The sequence below is a fragment of the Amphiura filiformis genome, chromosome 15 (genome assembly GCF_039555335.1).
Source record: "Amphiura filiformis chromosome 15, Afil_fr2py, whole genome shotgun sequence".
Taxonomy (NCBI): Eukaryota; Metazoa; Echinodermata; class Ophiuroidea; order Amphilepidida; family Amphiuridae; genus Amphiura; species Amphiura filiformis.
The window spans coordinates 28,294,759-28,316,624 of NC_092642.1; the positions used below are offsets into that span (position 1 = coordinate 28,294,759).

Consider the following 21,866-nt stretch of genomic DNA (forward strand, 5'->3'; position numbering starts at 1 on the left):
GAACCAAAACCAGGCTCTTTTCTAACTTTTCTAGTCCCTACCCATATAAAAACATGTATGAGTGTGGCTTTAAATCAACACACACTTTAGAGTTAGTCTCCTACGCGGCCAGTTTGGTTACGCTCCCTCCACATGTGGAGGGAGCGTAACCAAGCTAGTTTTGTAGGAGACTACGGTTTGCGATCGTGGCCGACATAAAGGTATAATCTAAACAATTATGACTTTATGTCGGACCAACAGAAAATCGTCCCGTTTTACTACAAATAGGACGAATTTGACAGTTTGCTCATAGATTTAAGTTAGAACATGTGTAAGTATTACAAATATGCCAAAAAATCGGTTTTGAAAAAAATAAAGGTAAATTCTGAAAAAAGATCGTACATTATGACTTTAATGCTGCTTCGGTAACCACATTTTCCTGGGAATAGAGCTCCTGGTAGTGCTCGACCCATCTTTCCATCTGTTTGCTTCGGTTTCCAAACCTTTCACTTTAGCAGATAGGTGATGTCTGCTTGTTCTCTGTTGACAGGGGCAGTTTTCAGTGAACGGCTCTTTTCAGAGCCACCAAACCTTTCAAAAATTTCTATTTCACATTAACAGAATTCTCGGTCCCGTTACAGTATTTTAAAAGTTCGTTTTATGTTCTTTAACGTACGTTACACATGATAAAAGCAAAGTGCTTTAAAAAAATAGTATACGCCAATGTATTTCTTTGTTCTCTCTTCTTTCACTGACACAATCAATTTCTATATAGTCCTCTCGCCCAAAGGAGAAATCTTTGATATTTTTTCCGATAAATCTCCCCGATTTTTCTTTGCGTCAGAGCATAAAACAATGGATCGAGTAATGAATTCAGCTCCATGATAAGCAAATAAATGCGGACCATAGTGGGATCTTTACACGTCTCGCAGAATGCCACAACGATGATGTATGTGCAGTAGGGTATGTTACTGATTGCCATAGCACCAACCAACACACCGAGTGTTACTGCAGGTTTGATATAGCGATTTTTGGTGCTGCTGGATCCACCATCTTCATTTGATGACTCGGCCTGAATTCTTCGCATTGATTGAACCGCTGACTGAATAGTGGAGTTTCCAACTTGAGATCGACGTTTTATCTTTCGCAGCAAGAGAGCAAAAAACACAGCGTTAAGAACAAAAATGGCTAAAATCGGAATTAGGTAGAACCCAAAAGACAAATAAAGACCAAATTCTCGGAGCCTACGCGGTGGTGACACACAGTATTGTTTATAGTTAAGCACTGCAGCAATATGGCCTTCCTTTTTTGCGTAATTCCACAAACCAAGCTCTCCTACGGCCAACGAAAGTCCAGCAACGTAGCACATCGCTATCGCTATCGCTACCCGAGATGAAGTCTGAAATTTGACATACCGTGAATATTTCACGGCAACCAGTAACACCCTGTCAACACTTATGGCAAGTAGTAGCAAGTTACCTACTACAAAAATATGTTGGAAACAAGCGGACACCATACACCCAATTTCTCCGTAAGGATATCCATCAGCAAACGTATACGGTATACCGATAAACATAAAAACATAGACTCCATAGAAAAAGTCATTCAGTGACAAAGCAATGATAAAGTTGTTGCTCAGGTTGCTTCGAAGATCTTTCTTGCAAGAAGGCAAATAAGTTCAGTCCATTTCCAACTATGGTGACACTGGCGATGACGAGTGACGAAATGCCGTAAAACAGGAATATGTCAAAACTTGCCATTTCTGCTCTTGCACGTTCTGTTTAATTGGTCGTTTACATGCAAACAATGTCAATAATTAAGGTTGCATAACACTGGCGATTGGTCGCTTACATGCAAACAATGTCAATAATTAAGGTTGCATAACACTGCCGAAGAAAAGTATGTCACTAAATACATCAAGGGATGTTAGTTGGTTCTCTTTCTAAAAATGGTTAATAGGACACAAATTAACGCGTGTGGGCTTCATGCGTCCATACAATGAAATGTTAATATTACAGGCGATATAAATGAGTCAGCCTAGGTGTGCACCATTTGAGTTCCAGGGGATGGGGGGGGTTGCTGGAGTTTTTTGAAAAACAAATTACCTACACAATACTCTATAAAGGTATACATTAAACAAATATCCGCCGCATTCGTCGGCGGTGGCGCAACAACAACAATAACAAAAAATCCGTCTGACTCAAATCCTCCCCCCCCCCCCACGAGAATCAAATGATGCATCCCCAACGCAATTTATTTTAATACAAATAAATTGCATTACACCAAACTATCGGGAAGCAAAATTATAATCATCATAGATTTATCTTAACAGCGATGTACTACAATGCGTTATTTCTGTCATGCAGTGGCTTATAGAACTGTTCAATAGAAAATTACAAGACGTATTTTTGATTAACTAATCTTTTACAGTTCAGCTGATTAAAGGTTAATTATTCGCTTGTTAATATTATCTTGTTTATTTCAAAATTCAAATGATTAAAATTTCATTTTATTTTGGTATTGAAGCATCTTTATCTAATTACTATTGTATTGCGTCGGTCATTGAAATTCGGCTTCACTATTCACGTCTCCGTTTCGAAAGTCTTTTGATATTCATAATCTACCTTTTCATGTAAGTTGGTTATAAAATACGTCTTTTAATTTATTGAAAGTGAAGTAAAAAACCAAATCGGTGACTATCGGAAATGGAAAATTTTATTTAGTTGGCGTGTCTTGTCAAGAACACACGCAATTTGATTGGTTTCAGCTATACATTATGACACAATAGTACACGGTTGTCTATGAACTGTGCATTTGTGTTCAAATTGAGGGCGCTATTTATATTATTTTAAATTTAAAATAGCCAAATAATATGAGTTATACCTTACATTAAATGATAAAAAGTTTTTTGAAAATTCCCTTGTCATTTGTTAGTCTATAATGTTCAGTTTATTTGGTGATGTTCTAAAACCATTTTATAAGTGTCTACCCCTTGTAAAGATGCAAACAAGATTTTAGATAAATAGCGCCATCATCGTTCAACTTTACTTTAAAATGACTCAGTTTTACATGCCATCAAACAACCGTGAGTCATACTCGTATATATAAGACAGCGCGTGCGGGCCACGCAATAGCGGCACGCTTCTTGATCCTCAATGATCTCGCGATATTACGGTCGCGTAATACACGCGCGAACTAAGAACGCGGATCAGCGGCTCAGATGTTCTCGACGTCTCGATCAGTTAAAACAACGGGGATGTACTCTTAACATCTTTTTCTGGAAAAAATCTGTTTTACTTAGCCACTGGAGTTGAGTGGAGTGGATATTCATTATTTCTCTTCCTGTTCGAATTAAACAAAAATAGTGCATTTTTTTTTAACTGACGACGTTTCGGATTGAAGACGTTTCGTCCTGATGTGGACACCCCGATAAATGACTGTGACTTTTTTGAGTGAGAGCACAGTGCAAAGCAAAATATCAGGTTTGATTTGATTTTGACAAGAAATGATTCAGAACCAAATAAATTTACCAGAACATTTTGATGATTCAAGGGCTGGGGTATGAACGTTTGGACAGTATTTATTTTGGGACATTAGAGCACATCAGACATATCGAATTGCATTCTGAATACAAAGAATGTCATTCTGATATCAAATAATTTTGATTTTTTGAAATTCGCAATTTAATACACATTTTATGGCAAATCATTAAAAATTGATATTTTTGATATTTAACAGTACTTGAAGTAGACTTTATCAATTTGATAATTTATACTTAAAGTGTAAGTAGGTGGGATGAAAAGCCGACGATCAATTGAAAATTTTGACCTTTCGTATTGAAGATATGGATTTTTTTCCCAAAACACCAACAAAAATTAGGTCTTTTTGGGAAAAAAATCCATATCTTCAATATGAAAGGTCATAATTCAATTGACCGTCGGCTTTTCCTCCTACTACATACACTTTAAGAATATATCATTAAAATTATATAATATACTTAGAGAACTGTTATATATCAAAATTTTGAAAAATATCAAATTTTTATAATTTGTCATAAAATTTGTATATATTGTGATTTTCAAAAAATGAAAATTATTTGATATCAGAAAGACATGCTTCGTATTCAGAATGCAATTCGATAGGTCTGAGGTGCTCTCATGTCCCACAAAAAAATACTGTCGAAACACAATAAACGCTCATTTTAGATCCCTTAAATGTGTTCTTTGTACCCAAAAGACATCCATCCAAGTTTTTTACTTAGTGTTTATAATGTTAATATAAGATGAGCCTTACATGAATCCTCGCCTCGACTGATTAGCTTATGATTGTCTATCCAATGATTTTAGCTTTTCAAGTATATTGATTATGCCAAATATATAGAAGTTGTAACCGAAACCAATATCGAAATTACAAGTATGAGAGGAAATGACAAAATGGAGCCCTGACAAACATTATTAAGGAGATAGCAGTTGTAAAGGCCAACAAACTGCGCAAGCGAACGTGAATAATTTGCTACAAACTTTTACAAAATTCGGTCTTGATGTTTCTTTTCATTTTGTAAGACTCTCAGTCGTACACCCGCATATTCCCATATTCCCCAAGAAGTCATCACATTAGGTTGCAAGTGCTATAAAATGAAATATTTCACCTCCGTTTATCCGACACAATCGATGGCATAATAACTCCTTTAGTCAAACGGTACCTGTAAATATCCCATGCATGAAGACAAATGCCTCATTCGAAGGCAACCTATTTAGGGACCGTTCACAAACACTTGTAACAGGAGGGGGGGGCTGATGCAATAAATGGTGCCCTGAAACGTTTATCCCTCTGAAGGAGGGGGGGGGGGCATTTAAAAATATTTCTCGTAGAACATTAGTTTACACTATTTTCAGTGGGGTTGAGCACGTTGAATTTAATTTTTCAAGGGGGCCCTGAAAATAATTTTAGGTCCTAAAGGGGAGGGCTGAATAAAATATGCGAATTTTCTTTTTGCATCAGGTCCCCCTGTTACAAGTGTTTGTGAACGGTCCCTTACCGAAGTGGAGGAACTCAGGTTGAGAACACGGAGGCATGTTAAACATATGGAAATTGCAGTTGAACAGCAAGGAAATTTAATATATGAAGAGTGATTATGTGCTTTAAATTTGTATTAACTTTCATCTCGGGGACAACGATTCACACCATTTTTAATTACAAAAGTTGTTACAAAAACTATTGTTATGCTATATGTAATATTTCGGGGGTTGTTTAAAAAGATACCGTAACCTGTATCGAAATTTAGATTCTAATCGTATTTGGTCTAACACTTTACAACCTTAAGGGATCTAAAATGAGCGTTTATTGGGTTTCGACAGTATTTTTTGTGGGACATGAGAGCACCTCAGACCTATCGAATTGCATTCTGAATACGAAGCATGTCTTTCTGATATCAAATAATTTTCATTTTTGAAAATCACAATATAATACAAATTTTATGACAAATTATAAAAATTTGATATTTTTCAAATTTTGATATATAACAGTCCTCGAAGTAAATTATATAAATCTAATGATATATTCTTAAAGTGTATGTAGCAGGAAGGAAAAAGCCGACGGTCAATTGAAAATGTTGACCTTTCATATTGAAGATATGGATTTTTTCCCAAAAAGACCTAATTTGTTTTGGTGTTTTGGGAAAAAAATCCATATCTTCAATACGAAAGGTCAAAATTTTCAATTGATCGTCGGCTTTTCATCCCACCTACATACACTTTAAGTATAACTCATCAGATTTATAAAGTTTACTTCTACTGTTAAATATCAAAATATTAATTTTAATGATTTGCCATAAAATGTGTATTAAATTGCGAATTTCAAAAAATCAAAATTATTTGATATCAGAATGACATTCTTCGTATTCAGAATGCAATTCGATATGTCTGATGTGCTCTGATGTCCCAAAATAAATACTGTCCAAACGTTCATACCCCAGCCCTTAATTTCACATGATCTTTCGGAGTACTATTTGACTGCTGTTCAGTGCCAGAAGTGGGTAAGTGCAATAGCTGCCATTAGTAGCTGCCATGTAGATGTTTACAGGGCAGCTATTGGACTTACCACGTCTGGCACTGAGCAATCGTATTATAGATCTTCTTTGTGGGTAGAATGCATGATACTTCTTTAAACCTTAAAACAAAATCATGATATTATTTATACTATTTCTAATTGATTTCAGCAATTTTTTTTTTCTGCAATAGCATGCAGGTGAAATAACGCGAAAAATATACAGGAAAACCGAACCTACCGAACATTTCATTATGTCAAACTACATTTTACATATTATATACCAACGTACAAGCTAAAAATTTGAAATTCTTTGAAAAAAGAGCTACGTAAAAGATCAAAACAAAAACGAAAAACAAAAGAAGAGAAAAAGAAGCGAACCTCAACCATGTCCGTTGTTCGTTGCATTCATTAAGGTATTGAGTATTAAAGTAGCCAATTCCAAAAAGTTTTTCGCTACATTTTTTAATTTCTCAAAAAGTAAAAATAGTAGTTTAACAAGTAACGGTTAAAATGCAAGTCATTATCGGAGGCTAATTATATTGTAACTTTTGTTAAGTTTCGGTAACCATGGTAACCAAAGTTCATGGTCCGTTGTTCTTTGTATATGAGCGAGAAAAAATTACACATCGGCAGAAATAATGCTCCGATATTTGTTGATTATTCCATAGATATCTTGAACCGTTTTCCACGGCTCTATCAGACTACGCCACGTTATACATTGTAGAACTGCATCGCGACAAGTGTTAAACAACAGCATCCTCAGCAATCCTTCATCAACATTCAGTCTAGAAAAAAAACACCACCACACAGACAGACAGCTATTAAAATAATAATATCATATTCAACAACGTTGGTAAAGTGTGTGGGTGTTAATGTGATCCTTTAGCAATAAAGATTCAGAAAAAGTATACTTTGACCTACATATTATGATGTACGGTTATGAGTTATGGGCAAAAGATTAATAGAGTGACGTCGTAGGTTTAATTTTGCCCTCGCAGGGGCGAAAATGAATTTTGCTCTGATGAAGATGATCTCAAATTATTTGTCTTGTTGCAAAGAATTTAAAAATAGAATAGTTTTAACTATCTAGGGCGCTTTCCTATCCATTTAACGCAACAAAATTGTCAATGACAAAATTATGCGATAGAACTTAATGCGACATCATAAATAAGTGCGTAGTCGTAGTGTCCTTTTTTGGCTTGTTACTGAAAGAACGAAACATCATATCGTAAACTATTGTTTTTCTGATTGAGTCTTGATTTATCACAGAAATACAAATAATTTGAGACACTTTTCAACAAAACGGAGCAGTTTTCATTTGTGCCCTCTATGGAGCCATAATTAGACATGGCGTCACAATATTACCACTTTGTGCATAACTCCATGACCGTGCGTTGTAGATAGGTCAAAATATACTTTTTCTGAATTATGTTAACGAGAGGACAAGTCCGAGTCCAAGTCCGAGTAATTTTGCACTTGACTCCTGTGCAAAAGTTAAACGACATTTGCCCACCAAATAAGGGTGCTGTTGAAATGCCTCCATAGCCTAGTATGTTCATTATTATGCCTAGTAATGTATCTCCACCAAATACGGCACATTTAGCATGATTTGCATGATGGTTTCGGAATCACTCAGTACATCCGCGTATTCACCTTTCTACTCATACTACAGGATTGCATCACATTTGGCTACAAGTGCTACAAAATAAGATATTTTTCCGCGTCTATCAATAAATACTTTATTAGTCAAAGGCAACCTGTTAATGTGGTCACCAAAATAAGGAAACTCAAGTGGTGAACATGGCAAAGTAAAATTCACTTTTAGTAGATAAGTATAGTCCGGCGGGATGTCTATTCTGCACAAATACAGTATTGGGCAAATTCAACGCACGGAGTATAATTATGAAAACATCTACTTGGGGATTCAATCATTACTGCAAGTAACTAGGAGCATCGTAATCACTGATTTTAAAATACTGATGGTTCAGGTCTTCTGATTTATACATTACGTTGTAAAGCCGAAAAATATATAAATAAGTAGATCTGCTAGTAGCAGGTCTGAAAAGAGCAATGCGGAAAGCAGTTTCTTAATTTTTATTTTAAATACAAAAGGCACTTCACGATTTCTTTGTTTATCGCTCCCATGTTTAGTTAACTCCGTGATTATAGACGTCTTCATTGCTTTCTGGTTGTAAAAACAAAAGCAACACAAAAATGCAATGTGCAAATGTAATGAATGTAATGTTTTATTTAAGTCAAAGCATGTTAAAGATTATTTTGATTTCTACTGAAACCAAATTAACTTACAGAGAAAACAAGTCGTATGCCGCTTGTTGTACTTCTCGTGGAACGTCCTCAAGAGCCTTTGTGTTACGCATAAGAGCATATCTTAATTTTATTGAAGAGCCTTCGAAAGAACAAAACATGATTCAGAAGAAATGTTAGGAAATGATTCTGATGATAATGGAAATTCTTTTGTAAATGTGTAAAACATACATATCATAATACCCCCACACTCCCTAAATACGCGTGCTCAGGTCGTCATTTACCGTTTCAAAAGTTAGAGAAAAATCCCAAGATAAATCCGTAAAGCCGAACTTATACTTCATTGCTGAGCGACAAGCGATTGATTTCTAGCCAATAGGTATTGCGATTTTTTTTGCGTTGGAAAAAGATCCCTATCTCATTGGTCAAATACCAATCACTCGTCACTCAGCGATGGAGTACAAATTCAGCTTAACTGAAAGTTGGTTTCGGTACGTTTTAATAAGTATAAAATTATTTCAAAAGGATCAGATTTTAGTACGTGTATGGGAGGTTTTATTTTATGTATACATGTGATGATAATTTGATGTCATTCAAGCGTGACAATTGATCACACATCGTGTGTTACTATGGTTACGGAATCGTCACGTACACGTCTAAATCTGATCATGTTAAGGGGGTACTACACCCCTGTCCAATTTTGTGCCTATTTTTGCATTTTTCTCAAAAATTATAGCGCATTGGTTACAGGTAAGATATGTATATGCAAAGACTACAACTACTGCACTGAAAATTCAGCAACTCAAGGCAAGTAGTTATTAATTTATTGATCAAATATTGATTTTCCCTCATTTTTGACTGTAACTCCACAACTGTTGTCTGTCCCAAAATAAAATTTCCAGTACAGTAGTTGTAGTCCTTGCCCCTCTAATATACATATCTTACTTGTCACCAATGCGCTATTATTTTTGAGAAAGATGCAAAAATAGGCACACAATTGGGCAGGGGTGTAGTACCCTCTTAATTTCATCGTACTTTGACGTTCTGATCCCAGTGTTATGAGTGTGTGTGCTGCCATGTTCACAGTCCACGAGTACGATTTTCTTTGCTTCATAAAAAGCTCCTTTTGCTTCAAGAATGCTTCATCGTCACCTGAAAACGATAACAAAAATAATATATCAATTTAGTCATCTTTTGTCTCCATTTTAGCTAATGATACATAAATTATCAGACTGATTAATAGTTGGTTGATATACAATAATCATGATAATAAATAATTTCTACTTAAAAGGGCATTTCGTGATCCACAGCCTCATCCCCCACTTTTCTCAAAAAAAGTTGAGATTTTTATATCACTGGAAACCTCTGGCTACATAATCTTTATGTACAAAATATTTCTTGCAGATTAACTCGTTTAGCAAAGATATCGTGAAATTTGAATTTCGTTCTGGTGCACCAGAACGAAATTACAACGCATTGTCTATGGAGCAGTGTAATACACATAATAATGCATAACTCGCGAACGCAAAATCGGAATCAACTGAAATTATGGAAATAGGTTTTTTTCGTGGATATCTAATGAAAAATGACATAAATAGAGGATGCTAGGATCACAAAATACTCCTTTAATTTGTATAGATACTGATAGAGACGATCCATTATTTTTAAATTATTTGTGATCAAACGGTATTATTTGACTTCACTCCATAAATTAGATTGCAACAATAATGGGTCGCAATACGCTAACCGTAACCGTAACCCTAAACCCTAACAATAAGGCGCTTTACAAAGAGTACATACAACTTAAAGCCATATTATAACATTTGCTGAACGTCCTCAATATTTTTCAAAATTCTTTTTTTACACGATTATATTGTACTTTATTAAACCAACATACCCTTTAAAAATCAAGACTCTAGGTGCTGTATAAACTGGTTAATTATGTTAGCCAAATCCAATAAATATTACTCACGGAACTGAGCTTTCGCCATCTTGGCTGATGGCTTGATCACAGATGAACTGGTCCACTGCTTTTCCCGCGAAACTTGGTTGCTATAGACGCATCCTCGTTACCCGGAAGTGATGTTGATTTAAGCAGTGGGTCATATACATGATCTAGAAAGTACGCACCGTCGTCGCGGTTAAGTGAGTTCTTCCCTTTTTTCTGATTTGGATGGCCTCCTGACTCTTCTTGAGAAGGCGTTGGAGTCTCTATCCAGTAATTTGGCCCCCTCCCAGTCGATGACGTGATTTTCTTGTGCTACGTGGTCGGTTATTGCGGACTTGTGCTGTTCAGTGGTAGAGAGCTTTCTGCTGGCTCTGGTGAAATTTTTGGTGGCGATCTTTTCAGTGTCTTTCTGATGCTCCTTCTTCCTTACCCCAAATGGTAAGTGCAAAGTGCATACCATGTTAAGCGATGAGCGTACTTATGAAAAGCTTAAGAAAGACCCGACCCAAATATACAAGCGCAAATTGTTAGAAAATTTAAAGCGATTGAAGGAAGAAAAAAAGATCGACGAGGGGCAATATAGGTTGCTGTATCCCACGGCAGAGAGCGTTCCAAGACTATATTGTACCACCAAAATCCATAAAGAAGGAAATCCCATCAGACCTATTGTGGATTATACTGGGTCGTTAGGCTATCAAACTTCTAAAGCTCTTGCGGAAATTCTGGGCCCCTTAGTTGGCAACACAGATCATCATGTTGTCAATTCAAAGCAACTGGCTGAAGAGATGACAGGTGTGCTGATAGAGGAAAATGACATCTTTAATTCCCATGACGTGGTGTCATTATTTACGAACACGCCCATTGACAAGTCACTTGACATCATCAAAGACAGGCTGGAAAAAGACAAGACGCTCAATACAAGAACAAATCTCACTCCAGATGACATCATCCAACTCCTCCAATTTGTATTAACTACCACATATTTTAGCTTCCGCGGGTCAATATACCGCCAGGTGTTTGGAGCCGCGATGGGTAGGCCCGTCAGTCCGATCGTAGCAAATCTCTTCATGGAGTGGCTGGAGCAGGAAGCAATAACAACTGCGCCGCTAGATTGCAAGCCCAAGCTATGGAGGAGATATGTTGATGACATTTTGGAAATTATCAACAAAGACAGCACACAAAAGCTTACTGATCATCTCAACACCACTGATCAATCTGGGAACATTAAGTTTACGTATGAAGAAGAGAAAGAGGGCCAAATACCATTCTTGGACACATTACTCATCCGTAAACAAGATGGTACAGTCAAACTTCTTGTGTATCGCAAAAAAACCCACACCGACCAATATTTAAGCTTCAAATCTCAACACCCCCTTCACCAGAAATTAGGGGTGATCCGGACATTAATGGACAGAAAAGACAAGATTGTTACGGAGGAAGACGACAAGAAAGACGAGGAACAAAGAATCAGAAAGGCATTGGCGGTTTGTGAATACCCCAAGTGGGCGATGGACAAGGTGAAACAACAAATGAAGGACAAAACAACAGCAAAACCTCAGAAGAAGACAACGGAGACTCCAATCAAAGGCATGGTGGTTATACCATATGTGGAGGGTACCTCTGAAAAATTGCAAAGAGTTTTCCGCAAGCATGGTTTTACAACAGCCATGAAGCCAACCAACACTCTAAAAGTGTCCTTGTCCACCCGAAAGACAAAAAAGACATCGATCAGACCAGTGAAGTTGTTTATGACATCCCGTGCAAAGGGTGTAATAAATCTTACATAGGTGAGACTGGTAGACCATTTGGGGTAAGGAAGAAGGAGCATCAGAAAGACACTGAAAAGATCGCCACCAAAAATTTCACCAGAGCCAGCAGAAAGCTCTCTACCACTGAACAGCACAAGTCCGCAATAACCGACCACGTAGCACAAGAAAATCACGTCATCGACTGGGAGGGGGCCAAATTACTGGATAGAGACTCCAACGCCTTCTCAAGAAGAGTCAGGGAGGCCATCCAAATCAGAAAAAAGGGGAAGAACTCACTTAACCGCGACGACGGTGCGTACTTTCTAGATCATGTATATGACCCACTGCTTAAATCAACATCACTTCCGGGTAACGAGGATGCGTCTATAGCAACCAAGTTTCGCGGGAAAAGCAGTGGACCAGTTCATCTGTGATCAAGCCATCAGCCAAGATGGCGAAAGCTCAGTTCCGTGAGTAATATTTATTGGATTTGGCTAACATAATTAACCAGTTTATGATCTCAACAATCCTACCAAATGAATCTCTTTGGTCTAGGTGCTGTAGTTTTGTCAAAATCCGAGATTTTGAATAAACACAGGAACAGTCGTTTTATTATTACGATGGAATTATTAGTCGAACGCATACACGATGTTCATAACACAGTACGTACATGGCTTGCGGGACGGTGATCTTCACAACAAAGGATCGTACCATAACACGACCGAAGGAGTAATACTTATTAGCGACGATGGTAGTAAATTCCACTTTTCTTTGCTTTGCCTTAATTGTTCGGCTCAAAAATAAAAGGGGATATATCTGACAGTAAAAGCTAACATTTTATGGCAAAGAAATGCTAATCTATTTTGTATGAAAATGTAATAATATGGCTTTAACTTACAGCCTTTATGTATACTGAGACGTTGTAAAATGTTAATTCTTAGGAATTTGATGCTAAGTCAGTAAATTACTAAAATCCTTACTTAAATCTGGAATACCACTCAAAGCTCGTTGCCAAAATTTGACGTCGTTGAGAGTAGCCGACATACCACTGGCCGCAATAGGATCTCTGGCATTCAAGGCATCACCCAGGACTAACACACCGGGAAGATTGTCGTTTGAAGCTGGAGTTCGCTTTGCTTGAACACACTTGTAGTAGGATTGGCGCTTTAAAGCTTCTAGTACTGGGATTTGAAGAAAATCTGAAGGAAAAACCATAACATTTTAAGAGAATAATAAAATGTTGGGTTATTGCGATTATACATTCAGATTGAATGAAGAGGTAGAAGAGTTGTGGCTAGTTGTTGTAAACTATAGCATTCACAAACGAATGGATATTCTTAGTCATCCAGCAGCTGCAATCCGCAACATGGTATGAAGTTGATGGTATGAAGTTGCAGATATCAAGTATAAGTTCCAATACTATTATTTTGTCTTGAAATCAAACATTAATATGCTTTTTGAAGACACAGCCAAGTAGCTGCCTCAGAAATTGCACAATCAAGCAACGCAATAATATGTTATAGAAAACATGTAGGCTATAGTATAATTTGAACAACACATTTGGTTACATAATAGGCCTGGGCGATACATGGAAATACGACGAGTAACTATTTGTTTGCATGGCATCTGAAAAGACTGCATTACAATCGCTGATATTGATCAAGTTATATAGACAAAAAAAGTACTTTGTAGGGGGTGATGCTTCAAAATGGTATATTTTCTCTCATTATATGACATTTTTGTTGTAATACAAGTATAGTACCAAAATTCATACGCATGGTTTCGATTTTTAGTAAATATTCGCCCTACCATATTGTAACTTTCAGCTTCGAGGGCGCACTGTCATTTTAAAGTGTTTACAGTTCAGTTAAAACAAGAAATGTCTCAGGTCTACCTATGTTGAGTTTTTGATCATTTGGCATTTAAATCATATAGTTTCACCTGATATTACTATATTATTAGTGGCATTTAACCATGTGAGAGTTCTGAATATGAGAAAATTCCACCCGAAATTAGCCATTTTCCCATTGAAACCCGTGTAATACATATTTAGTGGTATTTAACCATTTAGTAACACGTGTTACGGTGTTTGTGGATGTGTAACATGCTTAATACATGGTGTCCCAGAAAAAAATACTGGGCGAATTAATTTGAACGTAAATCGAGAACTATACATCAGAATCCAAAATTCTAAACATCAGCGTGTTGATTGATTGCGAAGAAATGAGCGATTACATATGATCATTCAACACAATGCGCACTATATTGGTTAACTGTCAATGGGCTTCATATTTTGTTCTGTGAAATCCTTTTTGTTCTTTTTAAACAATCTGTTTCTTGCAAAACATTTAATTATGTTTGTTCATATTTTTGAAAACCTGCACGACATTGAAAATGATAACTGGCATGTAAGATGATGCTCGGTACTTGTAAATATCTTTTTCGTTAATGTTGATATAAATATTGCATAATTCCAGCTGGCTTCAAAAATTTCTCACACACATACAAGTTTTTGGAATATTTCGTAGAAATTGTAATACAAAGTTTAAATCTTTTAAAACTTCAACATTAATGTTGCATGGTATCATAAATCACACGTAAACTGTAAGCACTTGAGCATTGTCATTCTTGGTTCAAATGTTCTTAAAATATAACATATTTGCACAACCTAAAAATTGCAGAAATCAAACTTTTCTCGGACAAACTGTTATTCATCTTCAGTGAAAGCATGTATAAGATCGTCGGATTATAGAATAAACAATATGGACTAAATTGAATGAGATACACAAACTTTAGGAAGCGGTGAGCGAGTAAGAAAAAAGAGCCTGTGATCAAACTTGGAGTGAACTGCATTGATGCGCGCATTATGTAATCGTTAATTTCTTTTTTTGATTTTGATGTCTACTTCTTGACTTACGTTCAGTTTTATTCACTCGGTTATTTTTCTGGGACACCCTGTATGTACCTGGAACATTTGCGCCAAAAAAAATTGTCCAATAGTTTTAGGATTTTTTTCCCGAAGTAGGTAGAGCATCCGGAACTATCCGGGATTTAGCGTCGTCTAGTTTGTATATTACAGTCTGTTCCAGGGGGTTACGGATTCTAGGGATGGGACAGAGCTCGAGTAGGTTTGATTTGTGTTATTTATATCTTGGTAGTAAGACATATAATAATGTATCCCATAGAGCATGTATCCCAAATAGTAGTACCTGGCAGATTTGGCGCGACTTGAATCTCCAGAAATTGCGCAATATTTTCAGGTGGTTTGTCCCGAAACATGATGAGCACCCGTGATGTTGTGTCGTCTAGCCTGTATGTTACAGTCTGTACTAGGGGACTCCCCACGCCTACCTCAGGATACGATGGGTCAGGGTGCTCGGCGTTTCTAATCTCGATGCCGATGACGTGAGATTCCGTTTCTGAATCCGTTACATTTGGGGATACCTTTCGGAACTTAGAGTACGTCCCGTCGCTAATAACTGTCAGCGGTGCCCGTATTAACTATAAAAGTAGAATTAAAGTAAAGTAAAAGTCTATTAGTCCGGCGGTTGGTTGATTTTTAAGCCCGATTTAAACCAACGTTCAAGGATATGTTGCACAATTGGTTTGCCTTACTGCTTCACGAATTGAACAATTACCCAGGCTGGGGTTCTTAACTTTGCAAATTTTGCAAATTTGGCTAAAAATCGATGAAAAATTGGCACCTGTACGATTTTTTGTTGGAAAAAATATTATTTCTTAAACCAAATTTTCTTAATATTGAGCGTTATCAATAAACCCAAAATGACTAAAAATGCACTCAGTATCTGCAATACATCCCCGTAACCTATAAGAAACTCCGGATCAATAAGCATAAAACGTTCATTTTGCTAACAAACACGCACAATTTTCAAGAAATTAATTCCTTCTTGTCCCAGGCACAAGTTCAGATTTTGTCTCTATTGACACAAAGACGCAATTGTCAACTACAGGTTGTCCCCCCAAAAAAGAGGCCCCTCATTATCTATGCCCGTGGAACGGTGGCATAGATATTGTATTTGTTCTGTTTAGTCTTCTCCTTCTCCTCCTCCTTCTTCTTCTTCTTCTCAAGATCACTTTTTGCACTCCTCTAGCTCAAGAACCAAAGTAGCCTCGGGGCCCAAACTTGGTATAGTGGTAGCCCGTGACCCCTAGCATCATCCTAGGGTACCCACGACCCCAGAGGTCAAAGGTCATGGGCTACAGGGGGCAATATGTGTAAAATTTCAAACGGCTCTAGCTCAAGAACTATAGCGCCCTCAGGGTTCATACTTAGTATAATGATGGCCCATGACCTCTAGATGTAACTTAATGTAGCCTCGACCCCAGAGATCAAAGGTCACAGGCTACAGGGGGCAATATGTATAAATTTTTAAAACTGCTCTAGCTCAAGCACTATAGCGCCCTCAGGGTTCATGCTTGGTACAATGATGACCCATGACCCTTAAATATTTCCTGCGGTAACATCGACCCCAGAGGTCAATGGTCATGGGCTACAGTGAGCAATATGTGTAAAATTTCAAACAGCTGTAGCTCAAGAACTACAGCGCCCTCAGGGTTCATATTTGGTACAATGATGACCCATGACCCTTGATGTATTCTGTATTAGCCGCATCCGCAGAGGTTAAAGTCTTAAGACTTTAAAAAGCAAAATAGGTACGACCTATTAACACAGTCTAGCGCAATAGGTAGTATTTTGTTAGCTACCTGTGTTTGCAATGATAACGGTCTGAATCGTACGTCAAGAAAACTGATCACTTGACAAAAACTCCTTAAAAGGGAATGTGTAGGCATTTTGATTTTGATTCCTTGGACCACTTCAAAAGATTTTCATGATGGGACAAGGGGGGTGCTTGGTTAAGGGGTGGGGTCACGGGCATAGATATTCGTGTTTGGTCAAACACAACTGGTTTCTAGTTGCGCCCTCTTTTTCTCCTATTTCTGAAAAGTTGATCAAATATATTTTGGTATGTAAAAAGCTTTGAGTCGTTAGCTTGAATAAACCAAAACAATTATATCAATCGGCTCACAACTTTTGAAGTTATGCTCTTTTAAATAAATGTACCTGTTTTTCACTCTGTCCACGGAGAAGGTTTGGCTACTTCAAAGATTGAAAAGGAGTACACATACCATGCATGAATATCAAAAATAACTTTATTTTTGAAATGGGCTTTACCGGTGGGTTTATAGGCAATGGATTTTGTTAAAAGTGTCATTAATTTGTGGGTAAAATGGATACCGAATGAGACTTCTTTTGCTTTACTTGCAATTACTTCTTTTTTTCTTGGTTATTTATGCCTTTTTGTTTTATTATGTTTCTTACTTTCTTACTTTGTTGTTTCTTGCTTTCTTTTTTTAATTTACAACATAAGTCATTTATCTTTTTAGGATAAAAGGTAGCCCTAAAAGGCCGTTTGGTTTGTCTTTGGTTCTTCTGAAGTGAGTTTACTGTGCTGCTCTGCCCTCTACCTGGTTGCCTCCTTGGCGAATACAGGTTTCAGCCCTGGTCCTCATTGCATCAATTGAGTACCATCCTTGTGCGCCGGATATTTGCAAATGCATTCAGTAATACGTTTGCGAAGATCTTGGATATTGCCACAAAGGAAAACTAGAAACCACAGTTGTGTTTGACCAAACACGAATATCTATGCCCGTGACCCCACCCCTTAACCAAGCACCCCCTTGTCCCATCATGAAAACCTTTTGAAGTGGTCCAAGGAACCAAAATCAAAATGCCTACACATTCCGTTTTAAGGGAGTTTTTGTCAAGTGATCAGTTTTCTTGACGTACGATTCAGACCGTTATCATTGCAAACACAGGTAGCTAACAAAATACTACCTATTGCGCTACACTGTGTTAATATGTCGTACCTATTTTGCTTTTTAAAGTCTTTAGACTTTGACCTCTGGCGGATGCGGCTAATATAGAATACATCAAGGGTCATGGGTCATCACTGTACCAAATATGAATCCTGAGGGCGCTGTAGTTCTTGAACTACAGCTGTTTGAAATTTTACACATATTGCTCACTGTAGCCCATGACCTTTGACCTCTGGGGTCGAGGTTACTGCAGGAAATATCTAAGGGTCATGGGTCATCATTGTACCAAGCATGAACCCTGAGGGCGCTATAGTTCTTGAGCTAGAGCAGTTTTAAAATTTACACATATTGCCCCTGTAGTCTGTGACCTTTGACCTCTGGGGTCGAGGCTACATTAAGTTATATCTAGGGGTCATGGGCCATCATTATACTAAGTATGAACCCTGAGGGCGCTATAGTTCTTGAGGTAGAGCCGTTTGAAATTTTACACATATTGCCCCCTGTAGCCCACAACCTTTAACCTCTGGGGTCGGGGGTAGGGGTCACGGGCCATCACTATACCAAGTTTGGGCCCCGAGGCTACTTTGGTTTTTGAGCTAGAGGAGTGCAAAAAGTGATCTTGAGAAGAAGAAGAAGAAGACTACTAGAAACCACAGTTGTGTTTGACCAAACACGAATATCTATGCCCGTGACCCCACCCTTAACCAAACACCCCCTTGTCCCATCATGAAAACCTTTTGAAGTGGTCCAAGAAACCAAAATCAAAATGCCTACACATTCCCTTTTAAGGGAGTTTTTGTCAAGTGATCAGTTTTCTTGTCGTACCAATTTTGCTTTTTAAAGTCTTTAGACTTGGACCTCTGGGGGATGCGGCTAATATAGAATACATCAAGGGTCATGGGTCATCATTGTATCAAATATGAACCCTGAGGGCGCTGTAGTTCTTGAGCTACAGCTGTTTGAAATTTTACACATATTGCTTACTGTAGCCCATGACCTTTGACCTCTGGGGTCGATGTTACTGCAGGAAATATCTAAGGGTCATGGGTCATCATTGTACCAAGCATGAACCCTGAGGGCGCTATAGTTCTTGAGCTAGAGCAGTTTGAAAAATTTACACATATTGCCCCCTGTAGCCTGTGACCTTTGACCTCTGGGGTCGAGGCTACATTAAGTTACATCTAGGGGTCATGGGCCATCATTATACCAAGTATGAACCCTGAGGGCGCTATAGTTCTTGAGCTAGAGCCGTTTGAAATTTTACACATATTGCCCCCTGTAGCCCACGACCTTTGACCTCTGGGGTCGGGGTACCCTAGGATGATGCTAGGGGTCACGGGCCATCACTATACTAAGTTTTGGCCCCGAGGCTACTTTGGTTCTTGAGCTAGAGGAGTGCAAAAAGTGATCTTAAGAAGAAGAAGAAGAAGAAGGAGAAGGAGAAGACTAAACAGAACAAATACAATATCTATGCCACCGTTCCACGGGCATAGATAAAAATCAAGTGGTGTGAGGTTTGGTGATCGTGCAGGCCACTCCACAGCATGAGCCCTCCCAACCACTCTGTTTGCTATCCGTGGACAGAGTGAAAAACAGGTACTTTTATTCAAAAGGACATATCTTCAAAAGTTCTGAGCCGATTAAAATAATTGTTTCGGTTTATTAAAGCTAACGATTAACGGTTTCTTTACAGACCAACATTTATTTAATCAACTTTTCAGAAATAGGAAAAAAAGAGGGCGCAATGAGGGGCCTCTTTGTTTTGGGACACCCTGTATATTTCATTTCGGGGGTAACGACACGTAACAACATGGTATCTGAAACGACACACAGGGTGTACCAAAATCATTAGTACTGGTTATAGCTTCGATTCCCGGGTTTTGACTAAGGTTCCCTTGGCCTTCAACAATTATTTACAAATGACGCATTACACAAACATTTTTGTCCGACACTAATTATTTTCACTAAATCTGTTTTTGAAAGAAATCTGTTTTGTTTTGTTAAAATCGGTAAAAATTCATATTTATTTAAGAATGAGAATAAAGTACTGAATCAGATGATATACCTTAAGATCTTGCGAATCTTTTTCCCGATATTTCACCCCTGTAACGTGCCCATTTTCTTTCACCAGTTCTGTCACGATTCCTTCGATTAACTTAACCCTAAATAACGAAAACAGTATGGAAATGAATATCTAGAAGAAGGGTTACGGTTCGCTATCTCTAAGGACCGCTATCTCTAAGGTTCGCTATCCCTAAGGCTCGTTATCACTAATTACGAAAAAGGTCCACTATACCTAAGGTTCGATATCACTAATTTTGAAAAAGGTTCGGTATTCCTAAGGTTCGATATCACTAATTTTAAATAAGGTTCGCTATCTCTAATTTTAAATAAGGTCCGCTATCGCTAATTTATTGAAGGTTCGCTATCTCTAAGGTTCGCTATCACTAATTTAAAATAAGGTCCGCTATCTCTAATTTTAACAATCCCGGTTCTCTAATTTCAAATAAGGTCCGCTATCTCTAAGGTTCGCTATCTCTAAGGTTCGCTATCTCAACAATTAACAAGTCAGTTAATTGATATTTCATTAAGTACAAGGATCGATCAAACACCGACGGTAGTGAGTATGAGTACTATGACCTACAATGGTTAAATATGGAAATCCAGACCCTCCCTATCTCTGTATACATGTGCTACATAACAATGAAGTGTGGTATAGTTATTCAATACTTACGTAGGTTCCGCCTTAGCATGTTTTCGCAGGGGCTGCACCAGGTTACTATGATGAGTTGTCATGCCAACTTTGGAGTAAGTTAGTTTAGTTTTCAAACCAGTTTCGTAGTCAAATACAATCAGACCAGCAAACGGCATTCCTTTGAAGTCCTTAACTACGTCTGAAAACATAACAATCCTTTAAATAATAAATCCTGTTTTTTTTTTCTCCAACCCCCCCCCAAACAAAACAAAAACAAAAAACCAACAACGAAACGAACAATCATCACAAACACAAGTCAAAAGAAACATGATTTAACCATATTTACAGTGTGTCTGTTTTGAATGAATTCAGAAATTATTTTTTATAGAAACAATATGTTCGGTAAAAAATGGTTTGCTTGCCGTAAGAGGTTTACAAAATGTTTTTAAACGGTATTGTTCCGAAATGACAAAACTCTCTTCAACTCTTTAGGGGAAAGAGGTTTTGATACTATATTACTATATCTGTCCCCTTAACCAATCCGTTGTCCACATTATTATAAATGTCTAATTAGGACCCACTGCATTTAATCATTGTCAATGATCTTTTGTTGTTTTTCTAATGTTGTACGTCTTGGAACATTTGCCTATCCACCAATGGAGTATTTAGTGCTTTTGTATAGTTGGTTATGGAGTCTTTCCCGTAGTGTTTAGTGTAATTGGGTATTCCCGTAGTGTTTAGAGCAGTTGGTTATGGCGTCTTTCCTGTAGTGTTTAGTGTAGTTGGTAATGGAGTCTTGCATGTATTGTTTAGTGTGGTTGGTAATGGAGTCTTTCCTATATTGTTTAGAGTAGTTGATAATGAAGTACCGTAGAAACCCGTCTATAAGGAATAGAAGCGACTGTGATGATAGCATATTTCACGCTAGCGCCCTCCACAATATTATATCATTATGGAATTTGAGCAAATCATTTACCGACACAAGCAGGTATACAATGTATTATTTTATCTTTATTTCGCATCTCACGAGCATAGCTCACTTGGCAAGGCATAAGACTTTGGTTCTTTAGATCGGAAGATGGTGAGTTCGAGCCTCATCACGGTCACACAAACTTTTATAAACAAAATATTGTTCAAACTTTTCATTTATATTTTCTTGCATTTTCTAAAGACTCCTTTCGTGATCATTTTTTTTTCATATTTAGTTTAATTTTTTCTATTGTTTTTCTTTTATTGTTTCTTTTCTTTGTCTTTTTTTCTTGTTTAATTTTATTTTTTCTTTATTTTTCTTTGATTCATATAATATTGGCAGGATACGGAGAGGAGGGAACTAAAGACCCATTCA

General features: G+C 37.4%; 1 protein-coding gene across 1 annotated transcript; it reads right to left on the minus strand.

The window, feature by feature from the left end:
• Nucleotides 1-5,810: 5,810 nt before the first annotated feature.
• On the minus strand, nt 5,811-20,722 carry LOC140172179 (squalene monooxygenase-like). The gene is made up of 7 exons (XM_072195505.1): nt 20,561-20,722; nt 19,892-19,988; nt 15,198-15,489; nt 12,969-13,187; nt 9,328-9,444; nt 8,335-8,434; nt 5,811-6,812 (listed from the first exon to the last, which is right to left on the minus strand). The coding sequence occupies exons 1-7, from the start codon at nt 20,695-20,697 to the stop codon at nt 6,647-6,649; spliced, it is 1,128 nt and encodes a 375-aa protein (XP_072051606.1). The 5' UTR covers nt 20,698-20,722; the 3' UTR covers nt 5,811-6,646.
• Nucleotides 20,723-21,866: the final 1,144 nt, after the last annotated feature.